The 18,083-nt window shown below is 44.4% G+C and overlaps 1 protein-coding gene across 1 annotated transcript in view; it reads right to left on the reverse strand.

Annotated features, from left to right (window-relative positions):
* Positions 1-15,131: 15,131 nt before the first annotated feature.
* A2ML1 (alpha-2-macroglobulin like 1) overlaps positions 15,132-18,083 on the reverse strand; it is a 59,151-nt gene continuing 56,199 nt past the window's right edge. Inside the window, exons 33-35 of the mRNA XM_032270359.1 lie at positions 17,475-17,577; positions 16,981-17,022; positions 15,132-15,849 (exon numbers count right to left, since the gene is read on the reverse strand). Of these exons, the coding sequence (XP_032126250.1) occupies positions 16,982-17,022; positions 17,475-17,577 (144 nt within the window). The 3' untranslated portion in view covers positions 15,132-15,849; position 16,981. The remainder of the gene's footprint in view (positions 15,850-16,980; positions 17,023-17,474; positions 17,578-18,083) is intronic.

Raw genomic sequence — 18,083 nt, forward strand, 5'->3', positions numbered from 1 at the left:
TTTTTTGTATTTTTAGTAGAGACGGGGTTTCACCATGTTGACCAGGATGGTCTCGATCTCCTGGCCTCGTCATCCACCTGCCTCGGCCTCCCAAAGTGCTGGGATTACAGGCGTGAGCCACGGCGCCCGGCCTGTTTCTTTGTTTTGAGATGGAATTTTGCTCTTGTTGCCCAGGCTGGAGTGGAAGGGCGCGATCTCAGCTCACTGCAAACTCTGCCTCCTGTATTCAAGCTATTCTCCTTCCCCAGCCTCCCAAGTAGCTGGGATTACAGGCATGCACCACCATGCCCAGCTAATTTTGTGTTTTTAGTAGAGATGGGGTTTCTCCATGTTGGTCAGGCTTGTCTCAAATTCCCAATATCAGGTAATCCGCCTGCCTCTGCCTCCCCAAATGCTGGGATTACAGTCATGAGCCACCACGCCCGGTCTTTTTTTTTTTTTTTTCTTCTTCTTCTTCTTTTGAGATGGAGTCTTGCTCTGTCACCCAGGTTGGAGTGCAGTGACATGATCTTGGCTTACTGCAACTTCTGCCTCCTGGGTTCAAGCGATCCTCCTGCCTCAACCTCCCAAGTAGCTGGGACTATAGGTGAACATCTCCATGCCTGGCGAATTTTTGTAGTTTTAGTAGAGGCATAGTTTCACCATGTTGGCCAGGCTTGTCTCAAACTCCTGATCTCAAGTATCCACTCCCTCGGCCTCCCAGAGTATTGGGATTATAGGTGTGATCACCCACACCTGTAGTGGTCATCCATTATTTTTATAAATCTTATTTTTGCCGGGCGCGGTGGCTTACACTTGTAATCCCAGCACTTTGGGAGGCCGGGGCAGGTAGATCATGAGGTCAGGAGTTGAGACCAGCCTGGCCAACATGGTGAAACCCCGTCACTGCAAAAAAATTAGCCAGGCCTGGTGGCGCACATCTGCAGCCCCAGCTGCTCAGGAGTCTGAGGCAGGAGCATTGCTTGAACCCAGGAGGCAGAGGCTGCAGTGAGCCGAGATCATGCCACTGCACTCCAGCCTGGGTGACAAAACAAGACTCTGTTTCAAAAAAATATAAATAAATAAATAAATCCTATTTTCCCTGTATGTCACAAACACCTGACACAATGCCCAGCCCCCTGCATTTGCTTCCACAGCTATTCAGTTCCATAGTGGTAGAAATTTCAACAACGGCACTGCTAACTATGCTGGGGGCTATCGGGGCTCCACCTGCCTGCAGTGATGGGGTCCTCTTCAGCCGCTGAGCAGTTGATGAGTCCACTCCAAAAGCACAATTTAAGGTTTGCTTTCTTAGGCCAATTCTGTCACCACTGTTACAGGTCACAAAGTGATCCTGAATGAGGCATGGGCAAAGCCTTTATCCTCCAGATTAGCCAGTTATTGATTATGGTCTGTCCCTGGCAATGGGGGGACAATACCTGAGAGCAGAAGTCCAGTGGGGGCACAACTGGTAGCTGTCAGCCCTTAACACTCCAAGGAACTGAAGGAAAAAATGCTTCTGATTGAAAGTGGTCGTTCTGGGTGCTGTGCCACAGAGTCCACCATGCTGTCATTATTCATGGACCACACAATTGTGTACCAGGATAATTTAAAAGAACCTAAGCAAATGAGCCAGGCACAGTGGCTCGCACCTGTAATCCCAGCACTTTGGGAGGCCAAGGCAGGTGGATCACGAGGTCAGGAGAGCAAGACCATCCTGGCTAACACGGTAAAACCCCGTCTCTACTAAAAATACAAAAAATTAGCCAGGCGTGGTGGCACGCGTCTGTAGTCCCAGCTACTCAGGAGGCTGAGGCAGGAGAATCGTTTGAACCCGGGAGGCAGAGGTTGCAGTGAGTTGAGATCGTGCCACTGCACTCCAGCCTGGACGACAGAGGAAAAGTGAACCCTAAAAAAAAAAAAAAAAAAAAAAAAACCTAAGAAGAAAACCAAGGCAATAAGCAAATTTAGCAAGGTTGCTGGATTCAAAGTCCAAATACAAAATAAATAGGAAATTAGATGTTATTACTGATATTGTTTACATAATATCAAAAGAACCAACTGCCTAGGAGTAAATTCAATATAAGATGTGCAACACCCGCTGCATTGAAAGCCACAAAACACTGCTGAGAGAAATTGAGGATGGACCTAATGGAAGGGATAGAGCATGTTCAGAAATTGGAAACTTAATATTATAAAGATGTCAGTCATCTTCAACTCTATAGCTTCAAAGCAATCCTCCTAAATTTCCAGCAGGTTTTTTGAGGAAATCAACAAACTGGTTTAAATTTATATGGAAATTCAAAATGCCAAGAACAGCTAGGGCTATCTTGAAGAAGAATCACAGAACTAGAGGATCACACTACCCCAAATCAAGAACTATAATAAAACGTGTGTGTGTGTGTGTGTGTGTGTGTGTGTGTGTGTGTGTGTGAGATATTGTTGCAAGGTTAGGCAAAGTAAACAATGAGACAAAACAGAATCCAAAAATAAACTCCCATGTATGGCTACCTTATTTATGATAAAAGCAACATGCTGTGATGTAGTGGGGAAAGGATGGCCTCTCAATAGATGATCTGAGTCATATTAAATATTCACATAGGAAAACAAAGTCTCTTGACCTAGCTCATACCATGTGCAAAAAGCAATTTCAAATAAAATTAAAACAAAAACAGCTTTTAGCTGGGCGCAGTGGCTCACGCCTGTAATGTCAACACTTTGGGAGGCCGAGGTGGGCAGATTGCTTGAGTCCAGGAGTTCGAGACCAGTCCGGGCAACATGGCGAAACCCCACCTCTATCAAAACAGTACAAAAAATTAGCAGGGTATGGTGGCATGTGCCTCCTGTGGTCCCAGCTATTCAGGAGGCATCTTTGCCCAGTGGGAAGACTGCTTGAGCTGGGGAGGCAGAAGTTGCGATGAGCTGAGATTGCAGCACTGCATTCCAACCTGGGTGACAGAGTGAGACCCTGTCTCAAAACAAACAAACAAACAAACAAAAAAGTTTCATGTGAAAACTTAAGAAAAGCATTTTTTGACCCTGAAGTAAATATTTCTCTTTATTTTTATTTTTTGTAGAGACAGCTGGTTTCAAACTCCTGGCCTCAAGTGATCCTCCCACATCAGCCTCCCAAAGTGCTAGGATTACAGACATGAGCCATTACATCCAGACAAGATTCTCGCTTGAACTGTATTAAAATTAAGGACTTTTGTTCACCAAAGACATTATTGAAAGAGTGAGAAGGCAACCCACAGGCTGAAGAAGGTATTTGCCTAAAGTTTGTTCTGAACTTTCTGCAAGTCTGAAAATCTCACAAAGTCCTCTTATCTAGATGTATAAAGAATTTTACAACCCAGCAATTCCATTACTGGATATATACCCGGAGGAATATAAATCATTCTACCATAAAGACACATGCATGCAAGTCTTCATTGCAGCACTATTCACAATAGCAAAAACATGGAGTCCAACTCAATGTCCATCAGTGACAGATTGGATAAAGAAAATGTGGTACGCCGGGCGCGGTGGCTCAAGCCTGTAATCCCAGCACTTTGGGAGGCCGAGGCGGGTGGATCACGAGGTCAAGAGATCGAGACCATCCTGGTCAACATGGTGAAACCCCGTCTCTACTAAAAATACAAAATATCAGCTGGGCATGGTGGCGCGTGTCTGTAGTCCCAGCTACTCAGGAGGCTGAGGCAGGAGAATTGCCTGAACCCAGGAGGCGGAGGTTGCGGTGAGCCGAGATCGCGCCATTGCACTCCAGACTGGATAACAAGAGCGAAACTCCATCTCAAAAAAAAAAAGAAGAAAAAAAAAAAAAAAAAGAAAATGTGGTACATAGAAACCATGGGTTACTATGCAGCCATAAAAAAGAATGAGACCATGTCATTTGCAGAAACATGGACGGAGCTGGAGGCCATTATACTCAGCAAAGCTAATGCAGTAACAGAAAACGAAATCTCACACATTCTCACTTATAAGTGGGAGCTAAATGGTCAGCACTTACTAACACAGAGGGAACAGCAGACACTGGGATCTGCTAGAGATGGGATGGTGGGAGGAGGAAGGGGAGCAGAAAAGATAACTATTGGGTACTGGGCTTAATACCTGGATGATGAAATAATCTGTACAACAAACCCGGCTGGGCGCGGTGGCTCACGCCTGTAATCCCAGCACTTTGGGAGGCCGAGGTGGGTGGATCACAAGGTCAGGAGTTCGAGACCAGCCTGGCCAAAATGTTGAAACCCCGTCTCTACTAAAAATACAAAACTTAGCTGGGCGTGGTGGCGCGTGCCTGTAATCCCAGCTACTCAGGAGGCTGAGGCAGGAGAATCGTTTGAACCTGGGAGGCGGAGGTTGCAGTGAGCCGAGATCGTGCCACTGCACTCCAGCCTGGGTGACAGTGCGAGACTCTGTCTCAAAAAAAAAAAATTAAAAAAAAGAAAAAACAGATAAAAACAAGTGTCAAAGTGGATGTGGAGGAGTCAGCTTATACACTGCGGGTGGAGATGTAAAGTGCTATAGTCGCTTTGGAAAACAGTCCAGCAATTCTTCCAGTGATTAAACACAGAGTCACCACACGACTCAGCCGTTCCACTCCTACATTTACACCCAAGAAAAATGAGAACATACACGCACTTAAAAACTTTTACACCACTGGGTTCTAGGCTTAGTACCTGGATGATGAAATAATCTTTACATCAACCCCCATGACACAGGTTTACCTATATAACAAACCTGCACATGTACCCTGAACCTAAAATAAAGTAAAAAAAAACTTCTGCTCGGACACGGTGGCTCATGCTTGTTAACCCAACACTTTGAGAGGCCAAGGCGGGAGGATTGCCTTAGCTCAGGAGTTTGAGACCAGCCTGGCCAATATGGTGAAACCCCATCTGTACCAAAATACAAAAAAATTAGCTGGGCATGGCGGCGCACACCTGTAAGCCCAGCTACTGGAGAGGCTGAGGCAGAGGTTGCAATGGGCCGGGATCATACCACTTCACTCCAGCCTGGGTGACAGAGAGAGACCCTGTTTCCATAAAAAATATTAGCCGGGCATAGTGCCTGGCACCTGTAATTCCAGCTACTTGGGAGGCTGAGGCATAAGAATTGCTTGAACTCCTGAACCTGGGAGGCAGAGGTTGCAGTAAGCCAAGATGGCACCACTGCACTCCAGTCTGGGTGACAGAGGGAGACTGTGTCTCAAAAAAAAAGAATTTAAAAACTTCAATGTGCATGTTTACAGCAGCATTAAATATAATAGCAGGCCAGGCGCAGAGGTTGAAGCCTGTAACGGCAGCACTTTGGGAGGCCGAGGCAGGGGATCGCCTAAGGTCAGGAGCTTGAGACCAGCCTAGCCAACATTGCCAAACTCCGTCTCTACTAAAAATACAAAAATTAGCTGGGCGTCGTGGTGCACGCCTGTAGTCCCAGCGACTCGGGAGGCCGAGGCAGAAGAACTGTTAACCTGTTGTAATCCAGCCTGGGCAACAAAGTGAGACTCCGTCTCATAAAAAAAAAATGATAGCAAAAGGATGGCAACAATCCAGATGTCTATCAACAGACTAACGGATAAACAAAATGTGGCATATCCACACAATTGAATATTATCTGACCATAAAAAAAAATGAAATATTGAGGGCTGGGTGCGGTGGTTCACGCCTGTAATCCCAGCACTTTGGGAGGCCGAGGCGGGTGGATCACGAGGTCAAGAGATCGAGACCATCCTGGTCAACATGGTGAAACCCCGTCTCTACTAAAAATACAAAAAATCAGCTGGGCATGGTGGTGCGTGCCTGTAATCCCAGCTACTCAGGGAGCTGAGGCAGGAGAATTGCCTGAACCCAGGAGGCGGAGGTTGCGGTGAGCCCATATCGCGCCATTGCACTCCAGCCTGGGTAACAAGAGCGAAACTCCATCTCAAAAAAAAAAAAAAGAAATATTGATACTACAAGTTCAGTGAAACTTGAAAACTATAAGTGAACAAAGCCCATCACAAAAATCCACTTTTTTTGTTGTTGCTGTTGTTTTTTGAGACAGGCTCTCACTCTGTCACCCAAGCTGGAGTGCAGTGACACAATCATAGCTCACCACAGCCTCAACCTCCTGGGCTCAGGTGATCCTCTTACCTCAGCCTCCTGAGTAGCTGGGACTATAGGTACCCACCATCAGGTCTGGCTAACTTTTGCATTTTTTGTAGAGGTTAGGTTTCATCATGTTGCCCCGACTGGTCTCAAACTCCTGGGCTCAAGCAATCTGCCCACCTTGGCCCCCCAAAGGGCTAGGATTACAGGTGTGAACTACCACATCCGGCCAAAAATCCACATATTATATTATTACATCCATATGAAAGTTCAGAGTAGGCCGGGCGTGGTGGCTCAAGCCTGTAATCCCAGCACTTTGGGAGGCCGAGGCAGGTGGATCACGAGGTCAAGAGATCGAGACCATCCTGGTCAACATGGTGAAACCCCGTCTCTACTAAAACTACAAAAAATTAGCTGGGCATGGTGGCACGTGCCTGTAATCCCAGCTACTCAGGAGGCTGAGGCAGGAGAATTGCCTGAACCCAGGAGGCGGAGGTTGCGGTGAGCCGAGATCGCGCCATTGCACTCCAGCCTGGTAACTCCGTCTCAAAAAAAAAAAAAAAAAAAAAAGAAAGTTCAGAGTAAGAAAATTCACAGAGATAGAAGTAAGTTATTGGTTGCTTAGGGCTGGGCATGGGGAGCGGGCAGATAAAGGATGATGGTGAAGGGGTGTGGAGTTTATTTTTGAGGCAATGAAAATGCTCTAAAATTGACTGTGGCTGTGGTTGCACACATCTGTGAATTTATTAAAAACCATTGAATTGGCTGGCACAGTGGCTCACGTCTGTAATCCCAGCACTTTGGGAGGCCCAGGTGGGAGGATCACTTGAGGTCAGGGGTTTGAAACCAGCCTGGCAAAATAGTGAGACCCCGTATCTACTAAAAATACAAAACAATTAGCCAGGCATGATGGTGGGCACCTGCAATTTCAGCTACTCCGTAGTTTGAGACAGGAGAATTGCTTGAGCCCAGGAGGCGGACGTTGCAGTGAGCCGAGATCGTGCCACCGCGCTCGCCCTATCTCAAAAAAAAAAAAAAAAAACAAACAAACAAACAAAAAACCCAACCATTGAATTGTAGAGTTTATTTTCACAGACACATACCACCATGCCCAGCTAATTTTTTGTATTTTTAGTAGAGACGGGGTTTCACCATGTTGGCCAGGCTGGTCTCGATCTCCTGACCTCAAACGATCTGCCCGCCTCGGCTTCCCAAAGTGCTGGGATTACAGGTGTGAGCCACCGTGCCCTGCTCAGAGTTGTACACTTTAAATGGGTGAATTGCGTGGCATATAAATTGTATCTTAATAGAGCTGCTTCTTTAAAAAGAGAATATCCAAATGACCAATAAACTTTAAAAAAAATTGTTCCACTTTATTTTACCAGGAAAATACAATTAAAAACCAGCCTTCTGTTAGCCAGTGCACACTTAACATAATGGCTAAAATAAACACCTCAGGACCTACCAAACTGTTGGCAAGGGTGTGGAATTACCAGAATTTTCTTGTACATTTTTATTGAGGGTGTAAATTGGTCAAACAGTTTGGGAAATGATTTTTTAGTATCCACGAAAGCAACAACAACAACAACAACAACATATATACCCTATGACCTAGCAATTACAGTCCTAGATCTGTCCCCAACACAAAGGCGTATAACATGTTCACCAAAAGGCGTGTATTAGAATATTTGTAGTAGTGTAAACCAAAAGGTATCTGACACAGGTCTCAATCAATTTAGAAAGTTTTGTCATCCGGGCATGGTGGCTCACACCTGTAATCCCAGCACTTTGGGAGGCCAAGGCGGATGGATTACCTGAGGTCAGGAGTTCGAGACCAGTCTGACCAACATGGTGAAACCCCGTCTCAAAAAAAAAAAATAAAAAAGAAAGTTTGTTAAGATTAAGGACACGCTTGTGACACGAGGACCTCCTCGGGAGGTCCTGACAACATGTGAAAAGGGTGGTCGGGACACAGCTTGGAATTAAACATTTTAGGGAGGAATGAGACATCAATCAATATATGTAAGTTGTACATTGGTTTAGTCCGGAAAGGCAGGACAACTTGAAGTGGGGAGCGGGCTTCCAGGTCTCAGGTAGGTAAGTAATAGATACATTACTTTCAATCTCTGAATTTTCTTATTCTTCCAGGTCATAGGTAGATGGAAGCAACAGGCAAAGGAAGCAATCAGATATGCATTTGTCTCATGTAAGCAGAGGGATGCCTGTCCTTTGTCCACAAGGAATTTTCTTGTGGGTAAATTGTGAGGGAGGTATATGGCCTCTTTCTTTCCCTTTCTTTCTTCTTTCTTTCTCTCTTTCTTTCTTCTCTTTCTCTTTCCCTTTCTTTCTTTTCTCTTTCTTTCTTTCTTTTTCTTTTTCTTTCTTTTCTTTCTTTCTTTCTCTTTCTCTCTCTCCCTCTTTCCCTTCCCTTCCTTCCTTCCTTTCATTTCTTTCTTTTCTTCCTTCCTTCCTTCCTTCCTTCCTTCTTTCTTTCTTTTTCTTTTCTCTTTGTCTTCTTTAGGAATAGAATGGGAGGCAGGTTTGCTCCACACAGTTCCCATCTTGACTTCTCCCTTTGGCCTACTGATTTTGGGGAGATTTATTTTGCTTTTACAATAGCAACACTCAAACTACCCATCAATTGTATAATGGATAAATAAATTGAGGCATATTCATACAAAGAAATACTATGTAGCAACAGAATGAATAAACTATAATTATGCACAATATTGATGAATATCACAAATATATTGTTGCATGAAATAAACCAGAAATAAAACTACAAATTTGTACATATTCCTGTTTGTTGTTGTTTGCGACAGAATTTCACTCTTGTCTGGAAACTTGTCTGCTTTGCCCAGGTTGGAGTGCAATAGGGTGATCTCAGTTCACTGTAACCGCTGTCCCCTGGGTTCAAGCGATTCTCCTGCCTCAGCCTCCGGAGTACCTGGGAGTACAGGCACGCGCCACCATGCCTGGCTAATTTTGTATTTTTAGTAGAGATGGGGTTTCTCCATGGTGATCAGGCTGATCTCGAACTCCTGACCTCAGGTGATCTACCCGCCTAGTCTCCGAAAGTGCTGTGATTACAGGTGTGAGCCACTGCGCCCGACCTACCTATGCCTGCTTTTATAGGCAAAAAGTACAGGCAAATCTAAGCTATGCTCTTAGAAATCAGTATAATGGTTGCTCCTGGAGACTGGTGACCAAAACTGGGGAGTGGGCTTCAGGAATGCTGGAGGCTGGACATGGTGGCTCACGCCTGTAATCCTAACACTTTGGGAGGCCGAGGCAGGTGGATCACTGTAGCCCAGGAGTTCAAGAGCAGCCTAGGCAATGTGAGACAAAACCCCATCTCTACAAAAAAAAAGCAAAAATTCTCCAGGCATGGTGGTATGGGCCTGCAGTCCCAGCTACTCAGGAAGGTGATACAGGAGGATCGCTTGACGGTTGAGGCTATAGTATGCTGTGATTGTGCCACAGCACGCCAGCCTGAGTGACAGCGTGAGACCCTGTCTCAAAAAAAAATTAAATAATTTTAAAAAAAGAACGTTGGGCCGGGCACGGTGGCTCAAGCCTGTAATTCCAGCACTTTGGGAGGCCGAGGCGGGTGGATCACGAGGTCAAGAGATCGAGACCATCCTGGTCAACATGGTGAAACCCCGTCTCTACTAAAAATACAAAACATTAGCTGGGCCTGGTGGCGCGTGCCTGTAATCCCAGCTACTCAGGAGGCTGAGGCAGGAGAATTGCCTGAACCCAGGAGGCGGAGGTTGCGGTGAGCCGAGATCACGCCATTGCACTCCAGCCTGGGTAACAAGAGCGAAACTCCGTCTCAAAAATAAAATAAAATAAAATAAAAAAAGAACGTTGGAAATGTTTTGGATGCTGGTTATATGGATGTTTTCGATTTGTGAAAATTCATTGAAGTACACCTATATGTATATTTTCTGTTTATTACACTTCAATAAAAAGGTTTTTTAAAAAAAGTAAACCATTTATTTTTCTCATTGGTCATGCAGGATGTCCAAGGGTGCACATCCAGGCTGAATTGTGAGGTCCTCAAGCAGCTGGGCTCCACTGGTCTCTGCCCTCTCATCTTCGGTGTATGGCTTTTTTGGTGTTGGGAGGTTTGTTTGGTTTTTTTGTTCGTGACAGGGCCCAGGCTGGAGTGCAGTGGCACAATCTCACTGCAGCATCAACCTCTCGGGCTCAAAGCGATTCTCCCAACACCACCTCCCGAGTCCCTGGGACCACAAGCGCACCACCACATCCAGCTAACTTTTTATTTTTTGTAGAGACATGGTTTTGCTATGTGGCCCAGGCTGGTCTCGAACTCCAGATCTCAAGCGACCCTTCCATCTCGGCCTCCCAAAATGCTGGACTTACAGGTGCGAGCCACCATGCCCGCCTTTCAGCATGTGGTTTTTACCAGCGCCGTCGCAAAATGGCTACTCTTCCTCCAGGTATCTTGTCCTTGCCCCAGTAAAGGGGTGGAAGAACTGAAAGCTTTTCCTTGGTGAGGCTCTGTCATTTTATTCAAGAAGGATATACTTTCCAGGGACTTCGGTTACTTTTTGTAGGCTGGAATTCTGTCACATGACCAACTCTAACTGCAAGCGATTCTGAGAAGGTGCCAATTTTAGTTGGGCACATTGCTGCTTCACATAAAATGTGCTTTTTGTCAGTGATAAAGATAACACATAATGGGGCGTGGTGGTGGGAAGTTGGAAGCACCCAGCACAGGTCCAAGCTTCTAGAGAACTGACGTTCTGATGGGGGAGGTGGGAGGGTCAACAGAAAACGTGAACCCAGCTTTGTAAATCCTCCGCTGGAAGCACAGGTGATATAAGAGCAGAGAACTGTTAGGGAAGATTTGCCAGAGTAGGAAACACACCTTGGAGGCCATTCCTTGTAAGACTAGTGTAAGTCCCCAGGCAGAAGAGAGAAAGTCTTTTCAAGCATGATAGAAAGCATCTTTCGTGGCTGGGCGCGGTGGCTCATGCCTGCAATCCTAGCACTTTGAGAGGCCGAGGCGGACAGATCATGAGGTCAGGAGTTTGAGACCAGCCTGATCAACGTGCCTCTATAAAACCTCAGGTCCCCTTCCTTTTCTCTGACATGTTATTAATTGATGAACATGCTCTTGATTGCAAAGGCCCGAATGAAACCACCTCTGTAATTGTCTGGTACATTTTGTCTTTGATATCATTAAGTCTTCCTGATTCTACCTCCTAAGGGGAGTAGCTCTTCAATGTCCCCTCCTCTCCCTCCCACCACCCGTTCACCAGCTTTTACCTGGAGAACTATAGCAGTCTCCTAAATGGTTTCAAGGACTTCAGCTTCTTCACCATGCCATTCTTCACATTACTGCTAGAATCATCTTTCTGAAAAGCAAGTCATTATCCAATCTCTGTTTGCCCAGTCTAACTTTGAGGACACCCCCCCCCCCAACACACACACACACACAATCCATGAGCACAGTGAATTGCTTGGGTGAATACAGTGCTTTCTCCTACCCTTTGTTTTGTGTGTGTGTGACACAAGGTCTTGCTCTGTCGCCCAAGCTGCCGGAGTGCAGTGGTGCGATCTCTGCTCACTGCAACCTCCACCTCCCAGATTTAAGCCATTCTTACGCCTCAGCCTCCCGATTAGCGAGGATTACAGGTGCCTGCCACCACACCCTCTAATTTTTTGTATTTTTACTAGAGACAGGGTTTCACCATGTTGGCTAGGCTCGTCTTGTACTCCTGACCTCAGGTGATCTGCCTGCCTTGGCCTCCCAAAGCACTGGCATTACAGGCGCGAGCCACCGTGCCCAGCCTCCAATAGCTTTTTGTGCTTTCTTCTATCATTCTTTTCTGTCACAGTCTATTATGACTGTTAATCTGTTTCCTCCCTCCCTCCACACATCTGTCGGCTTCTTCAGGATAGAAACTTCATTTTGTTTATCTTTGTATTCCCAGGCCTGGTACAATACCTGACATATAAATAAATGTATGTGTATCAGTATTTGCTATAAGTACTGTAATACCAAGTGTCACTTGAATGCTAAATGCCACCTAATCCTCACAATCACTTTACTTCTCAAATATGCACAAATGTTTATATTTCAATGAGTTGGACAACGTACATTTTCTTATTGACATCTTATTATTCAGTGTGGTTGATGATTTAAGGCATAAGAATATTCCTTTTTTTTTTTTTTGAGACAGAGTTTTGCTCTTGTTGCTCAAGCTGGAGTGCAGTGGCGCGATCTCGGCTCACTGCAACTTCTGCCTCGTGGGTTCAAGTGACTCTCCTGCCTCAGCCTCCTGAGTAGCTGGGATTACAGGCACATGCCACCATGCCCGGCTAATTTTTTGTATTTTCAGTACAAATGGTGGGGTTTCACCATGTTAGCTAGGCTGGTCTGGAACTTCTGACCTTGTGATCCACACCTGCCTCAGCCTCCCGAAGTGCGGGGATTACAGGCGTGAGCCACCGTGCATGGCCAAGAACATTCTTTTTATCCTATCTGAAATACAAAAGATATAAGAATAGTCTTCATAATCATTTAAGATGTATTCTGTCCACATGACTTCTGAGTCTTCAGGATCACTATTTCTTTTCACTCCAAAAGAAGGAATGCCCTGGTAAGTGCTGCAGACCCCACATGTACATGGGGTGCAGTTTTAGTGAGTGGAAGGGGCTTCTGTGGCTACCTTTTTTTCTTTAGAGTTTTCTCTATTCTCTTCCTCTGCTACCCGAGAGGCAAGCCTGGGAATGACCTCCTTTGCGTATCGTCCCTCACTATGGGAACTCCCAGAAGGACCAGGACAGACACAAGTGTCAAGGAGAAAGGGACAGAACAATTTATGCAACTGTGACCCTGGGCTTGGGGAAATATTCTCTTCGGCATACACATTTATTTATTTATTTTATTTATTTTTGAGACAAGGTCTCGTTCTGTCACCCAGGTTGGAGTGCAGTGGTGCGATCTTGTCTCATATTCGGGGGGAAATATGCAGGTTTTGTTATATGGGTATATTGCGTGATGCTGAGGTTTCAGCTAGTGATCCCATTGCCCAAACAGTGTACACAGTACCTGAAGGTAGGTTTCAGCCCTTGCCCTCTTTCCCCCTCCTCCCTTTTGGAATAGCCAGTGTTTATTGTTCCCATCTTCGTGTCTATGTGTGCACCATGTTTAGCTCCCACTTATAAGTGAGAACATGTAGTGTTTGGTTTTCTGTTTCTGCATTAATTCACTTAGGATAATGGCTTTCAGCTGCATCCATGTTGCTGCAAAGGACATTATTACATTTTATTTATTTATTTATTCATTCATTCATTTTGAGACGGAGTTTTGCTCTTGTCGCCCAGGCTGGAGTGCAATGGTGCGATCTTGGCTCACTGCAATCTCCACCTCCTGGGTTCAAGTGATTCTCCTGCCTCACTCTCCTGAGTAGCTGGGATTACAGGCACCTGCCACCATGACCAGCTAATTGTTTGTATTTTTAGTAGAGATGGGGTTTTACCATGTTGGCCAGGCTGGTCTCAAACTCCCGACCTCAGGTGACCCTACCCCACCCCGGCCTGGGCTTCCTGAAGTGCTGGGATTACAGGTGTGAGCCACCGCACTGGGCTGATTGCATTTTTTATGGCTGTATAGTATTCCATGGTATATGTGTACCACATTTTCTTTATCCAGTCCACCATCGATGGACATCTAGGCTGATCTGTGTCTTTGCTATTTGAATGGTGTTACAATAAACGTACAAGTGCATGTTTCCTTTTGGTAGAAAGATTTATTTCCCTTTTGGTATATACCCAGTAGTGAGATTGATGGGTTGAATGGTAATTCTATTTTTAATTCTTTGAGAAAACTCCAAACTGCTTTCCACAGTGGCTGAACTAATTTATATTCCCACCAACAGTATATCAGTGTTCCCTTTTCTCTGCTACCTTGCCAACATCTATTATTTTCTGACTTTGATAACAGTCATTCTAATTAGTGAGACGGTATCTCACTGTGGTTTTGATTTTGCATTTCTCTGATGATTAGGGATATTAAGCATTGTTTCACATGTTTATTGGCCACTTGTACTATTCTTTTGAGAAGTGTCTGTTCATGCCCTTTGCCCACTTGTTTATTTTTATTTTTTGAGACAGAGTCTTGCTCTGTTGCCCAGGCTAGAGTGCAGTGGCGCTATCTCAGCTCACTGCAACCTCTGTCTCCCAGGTTCAAGCGATTCTCCTGCCTCAGCCTCCTGAGTAGCTGGGATTACAGGCACATGCCACCGCACGTGGCTAATTTTTGTATTTTTAGTAGAAATGGGGTTTCATCATCTTGGCCAGGCTGATATGCTCACTTTTTAATGGGATTATTTGTTTGCTTTTCTTGTTGATTTGTTTGTTTCTTATAGATTCTGGAGATTAGTCCTTTGTTGGAGGCATAGTTTGTGAATATTTTCTCCTATTCCGTAGGCTGTTTACTCTGTTGGTAGTTTCTTTTGCTGTGCAGAAGCTGTTTGGTTTAAGTAGGTTCCATCTGTCATTTTCTGTTTTTGTATAATCTACTTATTTTCCCTGACTTTTCAGTCAGAATTTATAATCAAGGAATGAATGAAAACTATGAATCCAGTGGATACCCAGGATAAAAGGGTGTAATTGCCTAGAGAATCTTTTCTGTTAAATATCATTCATCTGACTTCTCTTATTCCTTTGCCTCCAAATCTGTTTCCAAAACAAAAGCATTGCTCTGAGGAAGTGTCTGCACAGTGATAGATATCCCATGTGGGGAAGGGCTGGGAGAATCATGCAGAAGAGAAACCAAGAGAGATGGAGAGGGCATTCTGGCCAGCCGCTTTTCTTGTAATCAATCACTGTTTGCCCTGCAGTAGCGGGCTGGATGAGCACAGCCCCATAATTAAAATTCTCTATTCTAACCTGTCCCCACATCTTTAAGATGATTCTTTGAGAAGTCTGGGTTGAAAGGAAGTTTAAGGAAGAAGCCACCTTGTGAGTTTTTGGGAAAGGATCATCATCATCTTTAAAAGAGAAATATGTATAGAACTAAAGCACTGATTTTCTTTTCCAATTTTATTTTTTTAGCCAGTTCCCAAAGCCTGAAATCACATTTTCCCATAGACTTAAACTCCAGAAAACATTATTATTATTATTTTATTTTGAGATAGTCTCTCTTTTTTGCCCAGGCTGGAGTGCAGTAGTGCAATCTTGGCTCACTGTAACCTCCACCTCCAGGGCTGAAGTGATTCTCCTGTCTCAGCCTCCTGAGTAAGTAGCTGGGATTATAGGCACATGCCACCATATCCAGCTAATTTTTGTATTTTTAGTAGAGATGGGGTTTCACCATGTTGGCCAGGCTGGTCTCGAACTCCTGACCTCAAGTCATCTGCCCACTTCGCACTCCCAAAGTGCTGGGATTACAGGCATGAGCCACCATGTTTGGTCTAGGAAGACATTCTTATCTTCCCTGGTTCACCCTCTACCACTGTCTCCTCTCTGGAGACACAAAATGGCTAAATAAAATGGCTAAACCACCTTTCTTCCCCCATGACCTTCCCCATGTAATGCTCCTCTGTGTGATTGTTCCTATCCCATCTCCATGTGAAGGAAGTAGAAAGTATTATAGCTGAGATTCAGACATCTTCATCTGTTACCCATTTACTAGTCAGAGAAATTAAATGATTTGATTGAATGAGTTCTGCTTCAACAGACAGAAGAATGTTCCACCCTCCAGTAATGTCACAGAGGACTGGGTCTCTTTCCAGCTTCTATCCTAAAAGGCAAACAATCAAACAAACAAAAAATAGAAGAAGACATTGTGATACCCGGAAACTCATCACATTTATAGAGGATACGTGACCTCTCTCTATAAAAAACAAAACAAAACAAAACAAAAACTTCACAAATGCACAATTGGATTATTGATAGCGTTATCTTCCAGGTGTATAATTAGGTAACCTTTACTTTCATATAACAAAGATGTATTATGTAAAAATATTAGGAAAAATCAATCTATTTTCAATCTGATAGAAAAAAGTATTGTTTTAATACCAAGATTAGGTTTTTCTGATATAAACTATTTTCAAGAGTTTAGGATAGGCCGGGCACAGTGACTCATGCCTGTAATCCCAGCACTTTGGTAGGTCGAGGTGGGCGTATCACCTGAGGCCAGGAGTTTGAGACCAGCCTGGCCAACATGGCGAAACCCCATCTCTATTAAGAATACAAAAAAATTAGCTGGGTGTGGTGGCACATGCCTATAATCCCAGCTATTCAGGAGGCTGAGGCACAAGAATTGCTTGAACTTGGGAAGCAGAGGCTGCAGTGAGCTGAGTTCATGCCACTGCACTCCAGCCCAGACAACACAGCCAGATTCTGTTTCAAAAACAAAACAAAGAAAAGGAGTTTATGACAAAAAAAAAAAAAAAAAAAAAAGAAGCTCCCTTTCTATAAAAAATCAGCTTCCAAAAGACAATAACAGGCTGAGAGTGGTGGCTCATGCCTGTAATCCCAGCACTTTGGGATGCTAAGGTGAGCAGATCACCCGAAGTCAGGAGTTCTAGACCAGTCTGGTCAACATAGTGAAACCCTGTCTCTACTAAAAATCCAAAAATTAGCAAGGCTAAGTTATGGTGGGCGCCTATAATCCCAGCAACTCAGGAGGCTGAGGTAGGAGAATCACTAGAACCTGGGAGGTGAGCCACTCAACTTCCGCCATGGCACTCCAGCCTGGGCGGAACAGCAAGACCCTATCTCAAAATAAATAAATAAATAAATAAATAAATAAATAAATAAATAAATAAAAAGAAAAAGAAGACAATAACAATAAGTCAAAAGAGGGTCCTCTTAACTTCTGCCACTCTAACCCATAACTTCACTCTAACTCATAACTCCCTGGACTTACCTCATTCACAGGGATCAGAATACTGAATTGTTGCCTGCTCATCTGTAAAATGAAATAAAACATATTATTACTTTGAGGGCCTCCTATATTTAGAGGGAAAATGGATGATAAAAGCACGGCTTTAGCCTTTTCCAGAGAATCTCTACAGGTTATGAGCATATTCGGAATTACCAGACAGTTTCAATCACTAACATTTGCACATTGTGACAAATTATTATTCATAGTAAAAATAATAGAAATAGAACAATGGTTCATTCACATTATTCTCTTCTTGGTCTAAGGAGCACATCATATAAAATGTCTCAAGTGTACAAAACTTAAAAATGGCACACAATTGAATTAAAATGTTTTAGGAGATTACATAATTTAATTATGTGCTACTTGGCTTGGGAAGGAGTATTTGCAAAATTGAGAGAGAAGCCACAAAGAATGAGGCAGAAGTAAGTTGGAAGATGCAGGTTATTTCTCAGCTCTCATTTCAGGTCAGCCCTCACCTGGTAGGTAGTAGTCATAGACCTTGATGGCTGCTGGTTTCAGGTTGGTGACCAACACGTTTTGGCTGATGGTGAAGGTATAAGTCTGAGTGTTCTTACTGAGCTGTAAGACAGTAAGGGGAAGACAGATGAAACGGTACCTTAGAACTAAAATGAAAATTACACTCTGAGCAATGTGGAGTTAAAAGACCCTTGCTGTCTTCATGCAGATTTCCTGAAACTCCGCCTGAGGCGCTGGCTCACACCTGCAATCCCAGCACTTTAGGAGGCCAAGATGGGTGGATCACAAGGTCAGGAGATCGAGACCAACCTGGCAAACACGGTGAAACACCATCTCTACTAAAAATACAAAAATTAGTGGGGCGTGGTGGCGCACACAGGCAGGAGAATTGTTGGAACCCAGGAGGCAGAGGTTGCAGTGAGCTGAGGCTGTGCCACAGAACTCTAGGCTGGGCGACAGATTAAGACTCCATCTCAGAAAAAAATGGCCGGGTGCAGTGGCTCACGCCTGTAATCCCAGCACTTTGGGAGGCGCAGATCACAAGGTCAGGAGTAGAAGATGAGCCTGACCAACATGGTGAAATCCCATCTCTACTAAAAATACAAAAA

This window comes from Sapajus apella, unplaced genomic scaffold (genome assembly GCF_009761245.1).
Source record: "Sapajus apella isolate SASKATOON/1434 unplaced genomic scaffold, GSC_monkey_1.0 scaffold209, whole genome shotgun sequence".
Taxonomy (NCBI): domain Eukaryota; kingdom Metazoa; phylum Chordata; class Mammalia; order Primates; family Cebidae; genus Sapajus; species Sapajus apella.